General features: G+C 36.4%; 1 protein-coding gene across 1 annotated transcript in view; it reads right to left on the reverse strand.

Moving 5' to 3' along the window:
• Nucleotides 1-9,724, reverse strand: part of LOC107599084 (CDK5 regulatory subunit-associated protein 2-like) — a 29,797-nt gene extending 20,073 nt beyond the window's left edge. The window contains exons 1-3 of the mRNA XM_016290571.1: nt 9,556-9,724; nt 1,979-2,031; nt 406-473 (exon numbers count right to left, since the gene is read on the reverse strand). Of these exons, the coding sequence (XP_016146057.1) occupies nt 406-473; nt 1,979-2,031; nt 9,556-9,584 (150 nt within the window). The 5' untranslated portion in view covers nt 9,585-9,724. The remainder of the gene's footprint in view (nt 1-405; nt 474-1,978; nt 2,032-9,555) is intronic.
• Between the last annotated feature and the right edge of the window lie 10,193 nt (nt 9,725-19,917).

Below are 19,917 nucleotides of genomic sequence, written 5' to 3' on the forward strand. Positions count from 1 at the left end.
TGGGACTCTCGATGGATTCCATTGTGTTTACTGGACAAATCTGATTAGACAGGACAACGAGCTGAAAGAACATGTCAATAGTGATGTTGTTCACAATCAGGCATTCCCAAAATGAACTAGGACAGCTTGATGGCATATTAACATGTCAGAACTGGTACAAGGAGTGATTAGCTACGCAACAAGAGGATGGTTCTGATTACGCTAAAAAACTAAGTATAATATTTACATCTGTGTTTTAAGTAAGACCTCCAACTAGTTTACTTGATCACCGTATCTGCAGGTAAACGTCAAAGATCCACATTCTCAACACTGTGAAAAACCACTCAGAGGCCTGACAAATGGCTTTCACAGGCTTGCAGTTGCATGCAAACGCTAGTTTTAAGGGAGACGAAAGAAAGCACCTACCTGCTCAAACTCTTTCAGGCTATGCATCTGCAGAACAGAGCTCTTCTCTGCATCAGCACTGGAGGAATCTGTTAAAATACAACCAACAGTTAGAATCTTTATTGAAAAAAAAAATACTTTCAGGAGATTTTTGCATTATTAATAAGTTAGTAGTAAACAGACAGGTTTCGGGGGGAAAGAGGGAAATTGGATTCTTGCGGGCCAGGAGATATTATACCTAAAATATATAATTTTGGAGATATAATAATTTATTTATAAAAACAGACATTTTGTTATAATATTTATTTATTTTTAATAATGATAATACATTTTTTATTACAAAAATATTATTTATTTTATTACCATGTCAGCATTGAAAGTCTATATTCATGGCAAAAAAAATCTATTATATTATAAAGAATTATAATATATTATATATTATAAAATATATTATTTTATTTTGTTTTTATTTTATTTTATTTAGGAGGAAACAGGGAGACATGGTATGCTGCAGGCCAGACTCAAACAATTAATATAACATTTTATTTATAAAAAATAAAAAAATTCTATAAATGATTATTATTAAGTTATATTTTATTAATGTTATTATTATTATTATTATTACATATATTATTTGTTTATTTTATTGCAATGTCAGCATTAAAGGCAAATATACATTTAATTCTAATAATATATTACAATATTATTACATTATATTTTTATTATTAATGTGCTCACACATATCTGTCCCTACACAAACATCCACATACATAAGAGCATAACTCTGCCAAACCATTACAGACAAAAGTCAGTAGAAAAATTCCAGGAACAGGGCTAAAATTAAGTGTTGTTTCCCAGCATGAGAAGAGGAGAGTCCCCACAGGGCATAATCACAGAAACACTGGCAAGGCCCAATCTTCTTGCAGTTCTTTAAAACCATGGCATGACCTCATTAACGCTTATTAAAGGACTTTTATTTAATATGTGCCAGTGATGTGTATTGGACATGTGCCTGGGGGTGTATTGGAGATGAGTGCATGGCACAGTCCTGCTGTAGCACACATTTACTGTGCCAGAGAAATGTCAAATATGCTCACAGCAAGGTTTTGTGGAACTTTAACTTAAACATAATCAAGTCATTATCTTTATGTTTTTCTCCAAAGCATAAAGGTTTTCTCCATTTTTTTTCAGAATGTCACTGTCACGGTGTTTTGCAAACTCAGGTTTATGATTAAACAAGTTGTTTTGGTCAAATTTGGGCTTAGGCTATTAAAAAGTCAGTGATTTTACAGTGGGAAAGAGGTAAGAGGGATAGTTCATCCAAAAAAGAAAATTCATCATTTATTCACCTTCAAGTTGTTCTAAACCTGTATGATTTTTTTCTTCTTCAAAATAACTTATTTTCCATTCAACAGAATTATACAGGTTTGGAACAACATGAGGGCGAGTGACAATGTTTATTTTTGGGTGAACTGTTCCTTTAAGCACGTCATGAAGTAGTAGTACAACTGTGTTGTGACATAGCATTAAAAATAACTGCACATTTAAATCTTTAGTGTAAAATGGAAGATCTACAGTGAAATTATATACTTACCGCCCATGTTGATCATGCTCTTGGGCCGGGCCGCTTTATGTCCATTATAGTGTCTGAAAAATATGAGAAAAGATTAACATTTGCCCTCTTGTACAAGTTTAATCTGTTTCTGTTGAACATACCATATTAGGTAAGGTCCATATTTGAACAAAAAACTGTTTTTAGGCTCCAGGCATATTTAAAGAAGCAGGCTTGTGAAAGTTGTGCAAGTAATTTTCCTGGTAAACAATGACAGTCTAGTTTGTTACACTTCTGTCTCTGGCATTATTGATAAGGGTTAAAATGCCAAATATATTTCTATTTCACAAACCTTTTCAGAGTTTCCATGCTAAAGACTCATTTCATGTTAACTGAGTGATGACAGAACACCTGATCATTTTTACTGCCTGATTTGGTCTGCATGTCTGTAACCTGCCATCTGCTTCACATTTGTAAGAGATGACAAATAGTCTAGTTTTTTATGCCATCTTACACAAAACGATAAAGAAAAAATGTCTCTTATCAAACAGACAATATGATGTAAAACTAGACTGCAATGTTAGTATCTGTTGGGACAGCACAGTCAGTTGTACTAATAAACAAATATTCTTTGGGCTTCTCAGTAACACAATGATAATTATAGTAATGCAATTATAATAAGAGCTGACACAGAGCTGAATTTTCAACAGCTATTATTCCAGTCTTCAGTGTAACATAATCATTCAGAAATCATTCTAATATGCTCATTTGCTGATCACAACACAAATTATTATCAGTGTTGAAAACAGTTGTGCTGCTTAATATTTTCCGCAGTTTTCATATGACATCACACTGTTTTTATGAGACAGCTAAGAATCAGCTGTTTGTTGCTGCATCAGTTAATGGCTTTAAGTAAGTGACAGTCTAATAGGATAATACAGTAAGTTGATGCTCTCTCATGCTCACATGTCTCAAATATCGCAAACATCTGACTGCAATGCAGTTTTAAATAGCTAATAAGATGTAAATTGAATTTGACATTAACAAATGGATGCTTGTCTGGAAGCAACATGCTGTAAATGCAAAATGTTGTATATTCTAAATCAATGTTTCTCAACCCTTTTATCTCATGTTTACTACCATATTTGGGCTCAGTAAGATTTTTTTATATATTTTGGAAAGAAGTGCTCACCAAGTCTGCATTTATTTGATCAAGAACACAGTAAAAACAGTAATATTATGAAATATTATTATAATTTTAAATAACTGCTTTCTATTTTTATATATTTTAAAATATATATTTTTCCTGTGATGGCAAAGCTAAATTTTGAGCAGTCATTACTTCGGTCTTCACTTGATCCTTCAGAAATCATTCTAAAATTCTGATTTGGTGCTCAATATATATTTTGTATTAAAAACAAAAAGTGGATCCCGTTGCAAGAAACAAAAATAATCCATGTCCAGGCACTCACATTGCAGTGTGCATGCGCCCCTGGTCAAGACTTTTTTTTAAATATATTTTGTATTATTATCACTGTTGAAACCAGTTATGCTGCTAAATATTTTGAAAATAACAAAAAAAATGTCATGATTCTTTGATGATACTTTTGAATGGTAGTGTATCCCCATCAGGTTAATGTGCTGCTTTATTGACACCAAATCAGATTACATTTACTGGTTTAAAGTTTTAACAAAGAAAGGAACAATCTTAATCTGTGACCTGCTTAAGTACCCCCTGCGGTATGGATAACTCCGCTTGGGAATCACTTATCTAATTACAGCAGAAAACTAAAATCTATTTGAAAAACAAACATTTCAATTTACCACTTGAAATAACAAATGCAATAAGGATTCTTACTGATTTGGTTTGAAAACAAAACACACACCCAGCGAATGTTCATTCATTAAGTTAATCTTCCTATTGTCATATGTTCAATACCACCACTAAACTATACATCCCGACTACTTCCTGAAGTCCCATTAGATGATGACTGTCACACATGAGCTCTTAACACCTATCAGATAAACGGGTTCAGACAATAATACTGGCCAGACAATAGTGTGATAGATGGGGCCATTTAATTTCCTCACTTTGATGTGAGAGACAAAGAAGCAGCTGCCTAATTTACATGATCCATATCAAACCACTTAAAAGATCTCAGAGTCTCCTAAAAGCCAATGAACATCCATAGCATTATTGCCCCACTGAGAGTGATAGACAGAGGAGTTCAGCAAGCAAAAGGAATATAAACAGATGGTCTTCCACGCACAGCTGACCGAGGGTGTCAACAACTTCACCATGTCAGCACGATCCACCCACTAAGGTGTGCATAACATGGGGGATGGGCCTATGCTAATGAGCTTCTAACTTTCCTCTTTGTTTCTGTAAACAGCCACCACTGCAGTAAGATTTTCCATGGAGAAGGAAACATTGCAATTCAACTTCATCACATATAGACAAAACATGCCCAATAGCTCCAGATGCCAAGAAGATCCCTGAGTCATGGCCACCTGCTCTAGGTCACTCATAATCACGCTAGTGGTCAGCTGAGAAATCAACTCCCCCACACTGACAAATGGTGTGCTCAAATGTGAATGCTCTTTAAACAGTGGTATTGCATACACAGAGGGGCATAGTTTAGCATTCCCATGCGTTCAGAGTTGCATAAACATAAATAGCATTGAAAGAACTTTCTGTTCTTCATTTACTCATGCATGTACCAATGTAATGATTTCAGCCTTACGATGAGGCAAACCAGACATTGTACTCCCACATTTTTCAAATTACTGCAAGTTATGCCTGGATTCAAACTCACCAAACAAATCCCACAGACATGGTTGGAACACACAGTAATACAACAACAAATTCCTCAAAAACAGAACGCAAGCTGTCTTCTCTCCTGAAGTACATGTTTCCTGCTCTGTTAGAGGTGAATAGCTTACCTGCCACGATACAGAAATCCACTCATCTTTGCGACATCCAAACCGCACAAAAGTTGAAAAAGAACACACAGGAACAAACTCCGCTCCTACAGAGGGAAAAAGCTAGACTCTCTTCTGTGACTCTGATCTCAATCCAGTGTTTTAGTGAAGAAATCTTCATTTCCAAAGACCAGGCTGGTCAGGAGTCCAACCAAACACAGACACACACACATATGCAGGGCAAAGTTGCTATTTCTCTCTGGACGGCAAGCAGGAGACGGTCATCTGACGTGGCAAGGCCAGACCAGCAGTCAGTGAAACACACATACAGGGTTGGTAAGTGGTAAACAGCACAGAGGTGAGGGTACACACACAGAGCACCACTGCCTTGCCCTGAAAGAATGATCTGTTTGTGCATGCTCAAAGACAGGTTTCTCAGAGTATGAGTGGGGAGGAGGGTGTGTGCATGTGGTTTTAAACTACAAACCACATTGGGCCTTCCTGCCCAGGCTTGAGGAGCATCCTTTAAGTTGTAAATGGGCTATTTGCCCCTAGCTGTTACTGTCTATATGAGTTGAGAGGAGGGGCGATGAGAGAGGGACACAGGCTCAGACAGGTCAGTAGGTAAAACACAGTATTTAAGAAGATTATCTCTTTCTGCTGAAGATGAGGATTCAGACATTTCTAAGTTCAAAAAGACTTTGAAAGTTAAGTCAGCTGTAAAAGACAAAGACAAAAATAAATATATATATAGCACAGATATAACTGTGAGGTTCTGTCTTGCTCTGTGATGATTTATAAAATCCCTAGTGTGTGTGACTAAACTCAAGGAGACCAAAATGGAAATTGCATCACATGTTTTCCAGGGGAGTGGCGGAGTTGTCTAACAGTTTAGTCAGAGAAATATTCACATTTTCATACTACATGCAGTCTCACTGAGAAATTTACTAATATTAGGGATGCACCGATATGAAAATTTTGGCCGATACCGATAACAGAAAAAATGAGCCGATATGGGCCGATACCGATATGGTGGCCGATATATCGTGCATCCCTAACTAATATAGCATGACATTTTATGGAAGTTAGAAAGAATACACACACACTGCTTCTGAAGGGATAGTTTAGCCAAAAATTAAAATGTTGTCATTATTTATTTACTTATTCTCATGTATTGCCAAACCTATTTGAATTCCTAATGACATTTTTGAAGACAATTAAAATGCGATTAATAAGAACAGGGACTAAAACTTTCAAGCTACAAAAAGGACACAAAAGCACCAAAATAAAAAAACTGGTCCATATATGACTTTTATTGTAGCATTATTTATATACGATAAGAGTATTGATTCATATTTTTTAATAACTTTTAGAATATTTCTACTTATCTTTGTTTTATTTAAATTTTTTAGTAATTTTTTAATTAATAATTATTTTATTTTTTTATTTTATTTTATTTAAATGTTACGGCAACATTTCTAATTTTTGTCTTTTTAATTCAAGTTTTTCATCGAACATTTATATTTCATTTTATTTTAGAAACTATATTTAAAGTCATCTGAAGTCATACAATGAGAAACATGCCCAAATGTAGGTTATGTTGTCAGAAAATTTGTACTTCCATCATAATTCTCAGAATTCATAAGAGTTCATGATAGAACTAGCAATATCCAATTCATGAATGAATCATAATTTTGAGTCGGATATTTTAAATGAATGGGATGATTCCATTTACAAAACCAATCTGAATGATTAGCTCTCGAAATCGGACTGATATGATTTTCAAGTTCAACTTAATGGCTTAATGATTTATTCACAGCTATTAAAGGGATAGTTCACCCCAAGTAGAAAAAGTTGTCATCATTTACTCACACACTTGTTCCAAACCTGTATGAGTTTCTTTCTTCTGGTGAACACAAAAGAAGATATTTTGAAGATTGCTGGTAACCAAACAGTTGATTGTAGCCATTGACTTCCATAGTACTTTTTTCCATTTAACAGCTCACTGGAGCAGAGACTTATTAGTAAATAATGGCTTGAATAATGAATTAAATTCCACTCTGTTACTAGGACTTCAAAAAGGTGCTTAGGGTTATTTTGAAACTTGAAAGCTTCAGCCCCCATTCACTCTAATTGCATTACAAAGAAAGAGCAGCAGAAAGTCTGTTTTTTTTAATTTTTTATTCCGAATTATACAAGGGTTAATAAAAGATGACAACATTTTCATTTCTGAATGAACTGCCCCTTTAAATGAAGCTTCTCAGAACAGTTATATCACATTTTTTTCCAAGGTACAGACTGACACCAACAGCAGCGCGAGAAATGCCATTCGGGCATGTTACATAATTACAAAATCTTCCCCCAGTTAAATAATTGACATTGGAAGAGCCTGCTAACTGTTCATCATCATGTGTTCATAATCAGCTACATTTTATTCCTTATTAAGCCTGCTGTTAGTCTTCTTGCAGGCCTGGGAAATGGCACGCATTACTCTTTCAAGACAAGCCAGCATGTGACTGTGTTTGGACTCTCTGAGAGGTTTCTCGTCAGTTCAACAGAACGATTAAAGATGCTTTGACATTCAAGGAGAAAGTAAAACTTAAGATAGATAAAGAATATATGAAATGTACAGAAAGAATCACTCTAAACCTAAGTATATTTCCAATAACAGCGAAAGAGGTAGTGTATCTAACCCAGGAGCCACGGTGACCCTGTAATTACCACTGAGACTGCACTATGTTCCCACCCTTCAATCTGAAATCCCTGTGTTTGAACAGCTGCCCAGGACCAGCTGCTGGGTGTACGACTAACGGAGAACCACAAGTCACACAGGACTCTAGAACTAAACCACAAACAGCCCATTTCATATCAGAAAAGTGGATTCTTTCATAGTGAGCACTTTGCCTCAGAGCAGGTGATCCTAACAGCTATTACATCACTACATCCCGTATTTTTATAGACCATAAACATATAGCAACAGGGCACCCTTTTATCCCATAATATCTTTTGAAACATAATGTGAGTGAAATTTTTTCAAGCATTAAGACATCTATGACCTCACATGTTATGGTTACATTTACCAATCATTACATGGTATGTAGACAGGGCCGGCTACAGCTATTATTATTTAATAATTTCACTGGTGGAATTGTTCATGCTTCTATGTCCTGTATATAATGAATTTGCAGCACTGACAGGGACATTCTGGGTTGCCATATGTGTAGAATGAATCCAAGGCAATCCCTGCACTGGCTGATTAGAAACAGGACATGTACTTCATTGTATATATCCGTCTGTGTGTAAGGGGGAGGGAGGCGATGGACTCCGTAATTAACTCTGTCACATTTATTACAAGCTGTTAATGAAGTTGTATAACTCCTACAATTCCTTGCTACACGTCCATCTGTGACAGTAGAATTAGAAGCAGACATAATATTATGTCAATTACAATTAGAAAACCATTAGGAAGCAGATGCAATGCTAAGAAAGCCATTATCAGATTCGTTTTAACATTCCTACTCATCAAGCACTGAAAATATTAACAGAAGTAAAATGACATTGAGATAACATCAAACAGCTGCTCTCACATATGCTGTAGCATTTATTGCCAATTTTGAGAAGAAAACGAATGTGCCTGAACACAAATTGTGACTACAAACATTAGTAATATCCTATAATAGCTGTAGTTTACTCCTCAAAATCTAACAGAACATACACAAACACTTACATCACAATAATGAGGACAAATTGTGTCTCAAATGGCAGTTAAATACAGGCAAAATAAGTTTTATTGTTTAAACTGAATCTCAATTTTAAACAAATATTTAATAATTAAAATAAAAATAATTAAAAATTAATATATTTTGCAGCTTTCAAGTGGAGTTGGAAATATCATATTTTACGAGTTCTGAGCACATGAATCATCAAGCAAAGTCATATTGAGTATTATATAAAAATTAATGTAAACTAAATAACGTGTTATTTTTACAACTTGAATGCATGATCTGTTGTAATAATAACAAATGCCCAAATTGTAAGTAGGAGCTTCTCAGGTGCACTTGAGGGCAGATATGTCAAAATTGTGATATTTCTATGATTTTAAATAGTAGTTTTGTCAAAAAGGTGAAGACCTCTGAAGTGGGATGGGCCAAAAATCACCACTGTAAGCGAACATACAGACTAAAACTAGCATGCCAGGATTCATTTGTGCATGTAATGGTCCAAAAAAGTAAGGGAGCCCTAATATTACTTTCTCTAACATTTGGTTACACATCACTTCCTCCCATCGTTCTTATGCCTATTCAATGGAGCAGTTTCAGCATCCAAGACAAGCACCTGATAATAAGTGGTATTAGTATCCTTATCCTTATTATTCTTAATTCATAAAGAGCAAAAAAGGTCAAAGAGCACTGAACCCCACATCAACAAACACAGAATACCCAAACTCATCAGTATGACAGTATACAAATAAACACATGGTCCAGCGAGGTGTTGTGGTCATTATTTTGTTCATTAACCCTTTGCAGCTTATAGAACAAACAAGTCTTCAACTGTGCCGTGGACACACATGAAAAACAACATCTGTTCGCCATCATAAACAACGTTTTTATTATATATACGTTGATATAAAATAAGATAAACCCAACCACTGCATTTAAAACTTGCTTTTATACACTGAGGACTCGCAGCAGACATACCTTTCGGCATCTATCGTTGCCCAGTCCATATTATTGGTCCATCTCTCACGCGCCTCCTCGTATATCCACAATAACGCGTGTGATCAAACCGTCAAATTACGGTATAAATGAACCTGACATTGTGTCGCAGATGTCAGAAAACCAGTCTCATAGCTTCGAATGCAATATGAGGATGCGCAGTTAATTGTCATTGGTGTAGAGCCAGTGCAAGCAAAACCCACCGCGGTCCATTACACTGCTGGCAGCGCACCGGATATCGCAAGCGTCAGGAGATGCTGCGCGAGAACCATATCAAAGGAGTCTCGTGCTGATTGTGCCTTCATCACTCTACAATTAAAACAAGCGTTCACCGTCGTTCCCGAGACGACGCTATTGGCGAACCAGTAGGCTATCTATAAAATTTACCATGACAACTAGTTTCTTCCATAAAAGTTACTACAGTTATTATTTAACTAAAACATAACCTAAATCTATTAGAAGCAGTTTCTTTATTTGTTTTCAAATAAAATTAAACTATACAATAGGATTCGCATAGTAGCCTATGTCCTTTTTTAGCGTCACCGAAAACACAATCGCAAGACTGTTTTCAAACAGGTTTCCAACACACGGTCTGCCATTGGTCAGAAAACGACGCTATTGGCAAACCAGTAGGCTATCTATAAAATTTACCATGACAACTAGTTTCTTCCATAAAAGTTACTACAGTTATTATTTAACTAAAACATAACCTAAATCTATTAGAAGCAGTTTCTTTATTTGTTTTAAAATAAAATTAAACTATACAATAGGATTCGCATAGTAGCCTATGTCATTTTTTAGCGTCACCGAAAACACAATCGCAAGACTGTTTTCAAACAGGTTTCCAACACACGGTCTGCCATTGGTCAGAAAAACAGATAGTTCGACCCAAAGTCGCGCCATTGGTTGAGCGGATTGTCATTTATTATGTCCAGCCCAATAAGGCCACTTAAACCACAGATTTAATTCTGGTTGTTGCTGTCATGTTTAAAGGAGGTAGGATACACTGTATTGACAATACAATTCAGAAAGAGTAAAAAAATAAGTCTTACATCGTCATCAGGCAAAAAAAACCTTTTCCTTTATTCTTTTATTTGCCATTTATTTTTAAAAAGTACAGTCTGGACTGGAAAAGCAGCTTCAGAACCAGCTCTCTATATGGCTGTGCTAAATAAAGGCGTAGATACATTTAACACAGTTGGTCATTTCTGGCAGTATTTTGAGAATGAATTAAGGACAAAAGCTTAAAAAAGACATCCATATGTAAGCATGAATTATTTAAGGGAAACTGTTGAGTTACATCCTGGTTACATAACTAAAGGAACAGAATGAAGTAACTCCTCTCTCTCTCTCTCTCTCTCTCATCTCATGAACAGGGGAGAAAAGAAAGACAAGTAAGTAAAAAAGAAGGGAGAAAAATTATGGAATAGCTCACATAGCTACAGGATATCAACAAAGTATACAGTTATTGGTATGGTTGTAGAGGTGAGTTAAAGAGTTTGGTTCAGGTCACATGTGGCACATCAAAACTGTTGAGTTACATCCTGGTTACATAACTAAAGGAACAGAATGAAGTAACTCCTCTCTCTCTCTCTCTCTCTCATCTCATGAACAGGGGAGAAAAGAAAGACAAGTAAGTAAAAAAGAAGGGAGAAAAATTATGGAATAGCTCACATAGCTACAGGATATCAACAAAGTATACAGTTATTGGTATGGTTGTAGAGGTGAGTTAAAGAGTTTGGTTCAGGTCACATGTGGCACATCTTTTTTTACTAAAACCTCAGATGTTTAAAGGTGTTATTAACCTATTTCTAAGATAATTGCAGATTGTTGCTTCACATGAGTCAGTTGAACACTGAGAAAAGAGATTTTAGCATATTTTGGCTCTCTGTTTCTCTTTTTGGCAAGCAAGGAAACAATTTTTGCTATGGGAGCAACACTTTACTTGAAAAGCATAATTATGTGTTAGTTCATTTACCAAACAAGCCCAACCTTCAAAATTTACCCACACGACATGGAAATAAACAAATTGTTGTCAAATGTTTTGGGGTCACGAAATACACATGGTACCTCTGCCACCCACATCCATCTAAAAGCCATGCTTGCTGCAGTTTTCTGAGCATTTGAAGGCCACCTTGTGGCCATGATTTGTTAAAGCACACCATTAGATTCACAGGGAAACGGTTTTACAAGTCAATTTCATTCGACTTCCTAATAATTATTTCAGACAACCAATTTATTGTCAGTTTATTAGCTTCCAGTATGAGGAAATGCACTTTTCTGACTATGGAGGTAAGCTCACGCTGTATAAGAAAAAAAAATGGCAGAAAAATGGATAATGTCCTGGCAGAAAATTACCAGTAGCCTTACCGTTAAGTTTTCAGACATTTCCTTCAATGCTAAAACACAAGGCAATGCAGAGTGTAATTCAAAACACCTGTGAAAAATCCATACAGAAAATCCCTTCGTATTAACACAGTACATTCTGCCATTTTTTTTTTCGGCTTTTTGAATTTGAGTTTTCTTAGGCTGATGATACATGGGGCAACTTTTTGAGCAATTTTGCCGGACAACTTTTTTTGAGCAATGTTGCTTGGGGACTTTCCCATTGAGAATGGGTAACACATTTCTATCTGGATACTTTAAATCAGTCATGGGCCCTGTGTCTCACCTGGTTGCCCATTGACAGCAACATTGCCCAAAGTTGCCCGGCGACATTGCTCAAAAAGATGCCCCGTGTATCATCAACCTTAGATTGCAGAAAAAATCTTGTACAAGTTCAGGCAATAAGCACATATAAAAAGTAAAAGCACATTCAAGTCTTAAAATGCATGTACAAACATCTGAGACCCCTTTTATATTTTAAACCTGGAGATAAATAGGAGGTTTTAAGTTTAAGAGAAATTAAAAACAAAAGAAATTGAGGAGAAAAGGAAACTTAATTTAAATATATAAAATTAAAAAGAAATATTTAATATTCTGCACTATTTTTGGTCACTACTCAATTACTTTAATTACTTAAAAAATTGTTATGTTCATAATATTATTTATCATTAAAAAAATATATATCGATATATACAAATATATACAAATTATTTTTGTAACTGCAAAATAGAAGCATTTTCACTAGTGCTCTCAGACATTGACCTTTCTGAATTTGTGTGCAGCCTTACATGTTTAAAGAACAATTTATGACAGAATGCATGAGTCAGAGGGGTTTTTGGGTGGGGTGTCATTAACTGGCCCCTCCCTGTCTTACCCAGTCATCACTCTGTCCCTCAGTTGTCCCCGGGTTTGTTTGGAGCTGTCATAACAGCCTGTGATTCGTCAGCAATTCTTCAATGTATGTTAATATTATACTCTACCCTCCGTGTTCACAGGCTCCCATTTTTGTTTTTTTTTATTATCGATCTGCTCGCTGTCATGGTGACCCCTGAGGGAAGAACACATGTGGAGGTGAAATGGAGCCCAGAGTTGGCAGCGAGTGAAGTCCAGTGCACGAAAAGGGGAAATGCACCAAATTCCACTGTGCTCCCCTCAGAGCAGCAAAGCTGGAGCGCAAGCTGCTGTTCCCAATGCAAGAAAAGCCTTATCTGGACAACAAAGCACATAGATGGGTAGTTTTTATTTCAATGACATGAATGCTAACTTGCTGTGTATTATTTTAGCTTATTATTTTTTTAATAATCACACATACAGAGTTAGCCAATTTTGTTTTCATATTTGAGCAAACGGTGTCTCTCTCTTTCTCTCTTATGTTGGATTCATTTTAGTGAATCCCCTCTCTCATATGTAGAGAAGTTTAGTGAATTGATTCATCCCAAATGATCCTCTCTCTCTCATGTTGTAAAGTCCAATTCATTCTAGTGAATTGATTCGTTCAGACTGTTCATGTAAATGAACAGATTCACAAAAGTGATTAATCGATTCGACTCCCTGTACTATGTAGGCTTATATTTATTTGACTTGGTTATGTAAATTAGGGTGTTTTTATTGTATTTAGTATGAATCGACCTGTTCAGGTTTGATACTAGCATCCTAACTGAGATTAATTCAGAATCCCTCATTGTTTTTTGTGCCAACAAAATATAGCTCTGATTAAATTACAAATATTATTTTTGATTTATAATAGCAATTGTTGAAATTATAATGAAGATTAAAGTGTTTCCAAATTTAAATTTGCCAAGCTGAGAAAGAATAATTCTAGCACATGAAGACATGAAAGTTAGAGTTGGATTTCCTTTGTTTCTGAAACGATGATTCTCCGTCCCTGGAAGCCAAAAGAGGTCCATTGGTGCATAATTCCTGTCTAAAGACATTCTTGAACATTGCAGTGTAATATTTCATTAATTCAAAAGGCGGTGGAATGCTTTTCGTTAAATGCAGACAGATGGTTACTAGGTTTTCCCTTAGTGTAAGAGCTGAATATGAGCCAAGACGTCATGCTCACCTGTGGCTTTCGGGGCTGCTTACTTTCAATGAATGCCAATATAAAAACATCAACAAACTGAGTTTTAAATACTTGCGCATATCTTTATGAGCCAAATGATTTACAAGCCTCACAGGGTAGGTGCTTGAAAATTTTTACAATTTATTCATAAAGAGCTAGTCTTATATAAATATACTTTTGATTAATAATGTTAAACAAAGCCTAATATCTCAAAAGTCACGTATGGTCTCTCTAAATTTTAAATCAGGCTCCAGATGTGCTGAACATGACTTAAAATTATTAATAAACACGTTTGATATAATATACAGTTACAGACATAAGGAATGTTATGTTCATTAGTGGAAGTCAAAGTGGGGACCCAGTTTTACCAGTACAGTTCTGTACATCTGCACCACAATACAGTTTCTAAAATCCCATCAATCCCTGTTCTCACATCAAAGCCTGCAGCGGATGGCTGAATGTTCTTACAACAAGCCTGTTGATCATAAATGATTTCTTTATTTGTTAGTCTACATTTGTGGATTGTGCATGGGCAGTGCCAACACTCAAGATGAATGCTGCGGCTCAGTAAGCTCAGTTCTGAGATAGGAAATGACATGGACAGGATCCAAAAACATTATGCCATATGTAGAACATTAAATTACTTAACATTATAATTTAGGTTTTTTAATGCCGATGTGTGCTCAAATATAGTGTATTGAGCCAATTCATTCTGGTATTTAACCATGCAAATTGTTGACATAGAACATGTTTTTGCATTCCACTGCACTGCTTTTCCATTGTTTTTCTATATAAACATGTGGAAAACGTTTTTGCGCATGACATGACGTTTTAAAAATGTGGCATTCAAGTTAAAATAATTACGCATCTAGACTTGTTTTTTATCCCATTGCCTTGTGTGTTCTATGTGAATGGGTGCTAAAGTGTAAAAAGGGCCAGGTCACATTTTTCTGTGCTGCTTTTTAATTGTTTTTCTGCACAAACGTGCTAGACGAGCATTTTTTATAGTTTGGCTGCCTCACACTGATTTTTTTTAGCATGTAGCATGATTTTTTAACAAGTTTTTACGATGCCATGTTGAGTTAAAAGTTTAAGTAGCCTTTTTTTAAACCGCAAGAACATCTTCTGTATGCCCATCCACTAAACTCTCTGAACAGATTGTGTCGTAGGGCTATCAGACCTTCCATTAAACACACAGACGGAGAAATAAATCAGTTTCACCTTTTCTTCATCAAAATAAAACCAAACAGTTGTGGATGATTAAATTTATTTTTACAGCATTTCATACTGACATTAATGCCTCTGTTTAATAAAGACCCCTAATTCCCTTTCATCGAGTCTCATGACAGCCATACTACTTAAATCAGACAACTGAGAAGAATAAAAGCAAAAATTCAATTTACTCTGTTCTGTACTTGCTTCTCACAGTCTCTCTTTCTTTCTTCTCCTCTCTTTGCAAGCATCTGTATGTGTGTGTGTGTACATGTGCTGTGTGCGTGCGTGCACGTCAGTGTGTGTGCCAGTGGAGAAAATTAAAGGCAGACTTTCCGTGGCAGGCGTCATCCCCAAATTGCACATTTGGTGGGGTATTTGAGATGTGACAATAATATTCATTTCAGCGTGTACCCCCCTGCACCCCCTTTTACACACAGTAGAGATCACTTCTGAAATAGAAAACCCCAAACTAGAAAGAAAAGAAGAGTGATTGAGAGAGAGAGAGAGAGAGAGAGAGAGAGAGAGAAATGATTTCTCTCAGTTTTGGAAGATAAAAACCAATGGTAAGCAGATCTAAGCGTCGGCTGTTTGGAGAAGATATGATGGATTGTGGCTTTAATAAAGACTAATGACCAGATTATTTTCTCCCTGTAAAGTTAAAAGAATAGACTCTAATATGGAATATAAAGCTAACTGTTACTTAAAGTGGAGGGGGATTCTTAAAACAAAAGCTTTTGACATTCTCTTTTGATGCGTATGTTTGCTGAGGGTCTCTAGCTGACCTCATACCTTGTATTTCTATCACTTATGTCTTTGATTTCTTTTCCAACACAAGTTTGAAACTGCACAGTGTTAGGCATCATAATCCTAATGAACGTCTTCCTTACATAGGACCCTTGATGAAGAACTGATCATATGTCTGAATTAACATCTTAAATGATCCTCTCCAGAAATGGACCTTTCTATTAAAACTGGAGGAAATGGTGTGACACAACCTATTTGAGTTGTCCTGCGGTTTTAACAGACACTAGGGGGATTTGGGTGCAAGGTGGATGTTGACCTTTATGTAATGTTTGACTCGGGCGCCCTTGTCACAGTGCTGCTTCCTCTCCAGCAGGCCGGCGCCACTGGGACTTTCTGTCATCTCAGCCCTGCTGGCAAGAGTAATGAAAGCAGGAAGTTATCCAGCTCAAATTAGTGATAGTTTAAACACCGAGGTCAGCCTAAACAGTCAGTTCCACACTTCTTGAATATATCAGCAAATGTGTGACAAGGCATTAGAATCCTGTCAGCAAGGTAAAGTGGAAACTTCAGGTTTGATCTTGTTTGAGAAACGCTTGTTTTTGTTTTTTCTTATTTTGGTAATATGCATTAACATTTGAGTGAGAACAGCATCTTTTATTAGTGCGAAAAGGAAGCATGCTTGTATTAAACTAGGTATTTTGGAATGGACCTTGTACTTTCCAGTCAAGCTTTCCTAGAGCTGGCGAATCAAAGCATAAATAAATGTTATTTCTAACCACTTCCTTTCAATGAAAGTCTACTCATTCAGGTGAATATTTTGGCTAGTATGAAAGGGCAAAGTGCATCTATAAATACTCCACAGGATTTGTCATGTATTTGTTGAGCTAATGAACACATTAATAGAAATTTAAATCTGTCAGATAACCGTAGTTTGAAATATATCTCAGCAATACTGTTTTTTTTCCTCACAATTCTGACTTTTTCTTCTTGCAGTTGTGCGTTTATATCTTACAATTCTGACTTTTTTTCTCAGAATTGCAAGAAAAACAGTCAGAGTTGTTAGATAAAAGTCACCATTTTTTATTTTATTTTTATTTTTTTTCCCGTGGCAGGACACAAGCTTACATAGTGATGCAGTTCAGAAGACTTGAGGAAGCTAATTCTCCACATGACCCCCACTCAATATTTAGATATCCCAGGAATTCATTAATTTTGCATCACATATTCTTGTAGCTTATACAGAAGGCCTGCTGTTATTTATTGACCCCCTTCAAGGTCAACTAAATGGTTAACTGTATTTCATTGGAAGGGTTTTTATTTTTAAAATGTAATGCCAAACCACACAGAAGGAAAGACAGATTTTTGCTCTGAAGTAATTTGGCAAGAGAGAAAGATGTTTTGGTCTGCATTTCTTCTCCGTTCCTCACTCCAGAACAGGGAGAGTTGAAAGCTGTCACCAGGATGGGCCAGGGCTCACATGTGTTTTGCTCTGAGCCATATAAACCCAAACCCAATCCACTTCTCCATTGCCCCATTTATAAATAAATGACTTTTAACAGTGAATATTTTAAATAGTTCAGCTGTTGAGGGAATAGATGTGACTTTTTGTGCTGGGGGAAGCTGGCGTTGTTTATTCTGCGATGATGAAGGCCGATGTCACATCAGCCACCAGACTTGTGCACGGTGCTGGTTTGTTTAAGAGATAGAAATTAAAATACATAATGAAATACATAATAAAATACATTCAACTAAGTCTGAGACATCCAAACAGCCAGTTAACGTCCCCCAAATGTCTGTTGCATAATAATTAGCATCCTTTGATCTTGTAGAGACAACCTGTAATTACAGACACAGTGAAAGCACCGCAAAATATATGGCTGTAACTGTGGAGTCGCTCCCTTTACTTTCAGCAAGTTTGCACGAGGTCAATATTTTTAAAAAGGAGTAGCCAATATATAATTTTTAGATCAAGCTAAATATACTTAAAATATAACTAAAGCATTTGTTTATTAGTTTAACTTGAGGGAATACAATTAATACTTCTTGATACTGCCATTCAATTACAACACACTCAGATTTTTAAGTCACACCAGCAAGCATCAGGAGAGTTGAATTACTGCAAGTTCCAATTGGCCTACACACACACACACACACACAAGTGGTTGTCATTTGCCTTATTCCCAGAATGCATTTGTCATTCATTTGTTTTGTTGTCACGTTCAGTGACGTCTTGTCAGTGTTGCAAAGTAATTATTTAGATTTTTTTTTTTAAGTGTCTGTACATTTTAAATTCCTCTAATCATATATTGTACAGATATTGACTCCTAGCAAAGTAACAGTTACTGTACTTGGTTTTCACGTTTTTCCAAAATAATACTTTACAAATACATCTCCGAGACAGTAATAAGGGTGCACGCCCCCCAACGACTATGAATGGGAAGCTAAAAATTATTATTATTTTTTTTATGTTTTGAGCTCATTGAATGGAATAGAATTCTTAGAGTGAAACATTCTTAACACTTCTATAGGCTCGACATTGAAGTAAAATTTTAAACTTGGGGCACGAGTCTGTCATCTCAGGTAACACGAAGTGGTAGTTTTTAAATCGTGGCAACTTGACATTTACTTAAAACATTTAAACACATTAATTAAACGAAGGGTTTTCATATATTTTTTAAAGCTCTAGGAACACTTTTGCAAAAAAAAAAAAGTGCAGCAGCCAAGTAAAATCACACAAGAGAATTTTCCCATACCTTTAAAATGCCAATCAGTCCATCAGAAAGGCCAATGTGCTGTGTTTTTTTGTCACAAAGATGATTGTATGTTCCTGTGTGGCTGAAACCAGCAGGTGGATTGTGATCTGTAAACTCTGCACGTCAGAAACACATTTCATTCAACTCCATTCAGCGTCAGAGTATGTCAGCACACAATGCCGTCTTAACATTCCTTTCTGCCGCACACTGTACACAGCTGGACTGTATTTTACAAAAGACAAGTAACTTTTCGTTTTGTGCAAACCCCAATCCACGTGCTCACATTAATAAACTGACTGTGGCCACATGTTCTGACATGGAAGGGGGTAGATTTGATATGGAGCAAAGGAAAAACAATAAGAAGGGAAATGGGTCAAGAAACAAAAAAGGTCACAGGAAGTAAATAGATGCACGCATGCTAAAACTTACTCCAAACATCTCCACTTTATCATACATAGATTCCACACACATGCTTGTTCAGACTTTCCCCCCCATGCTCACTTTGACTGTCTCCACTGTAATAGGCTCCAGATGTGGTGCTGAGGGGGTGAGGTGTTTGTATGTCATCTGCTTGGGCGGCTACGCGTACACCCATCTGAGGGGGATGCTGTCAGTCCTGATGGAGGGGTCCGGGCCCCAGGCCTAAGGTGATGGGGCTGGGGGTGGGGCGAACGGGTCACAGCCTAAGCACATCTGGAAGCACTTCAGGTCAGCAGGACCCGGCTGCCTGAAAGGTGAGACGTTTCGACCTGACCTGAGCAGCACAGCATGGAGAACATGCAACAGTCTGGATGGAGAAAAAGGTACTAGCATACACACACACACACACACACACACACACACACACATACAGTGGGTACGGAAAGTATTCAGACCCCCTTAAATTTTTCACTCTTTGTTATATTGCAGCCATTTGCTAAAATCATTTAAGTTAATTTTTTTCCCTCATTAATGTACACACAGCACCCCATATTGACAGAAAAACACAGAATTGTTGACATTTTTGCAGATTTATTAAAAAAGAAAAACTGAAATATCACATGGTCCTAAATATTCAGACCCTTTGCTCCTGAAAGGTGAGACGTTTCGACCTGACCTGAGCAGCACAGCATGGAGAACATGCAACAGTCTGGATGGAGAAAAAGGTACTAGCATACACACACACACACACACACACACACA

Source organism: Sinocyclocheilus grahami, unplaced genomic scaffold (genome assembly GCF_001515645.1).
Source record: "Sinocyclocheilus grahami isolate Dianchi unplaced genomic scaffold, SAMN03320097.WGS_v1.1 scaffold260.1, whole genome shotgun sequence".
Classification (NCBI taxonomy): domain Eukaryota; kingdom Metazoa; phylum Chordata; class Actinopteri; order Cypriniformes; family Cyprinidae; genus Sinocyclocheilus; species Sinocyclocheilus grahami.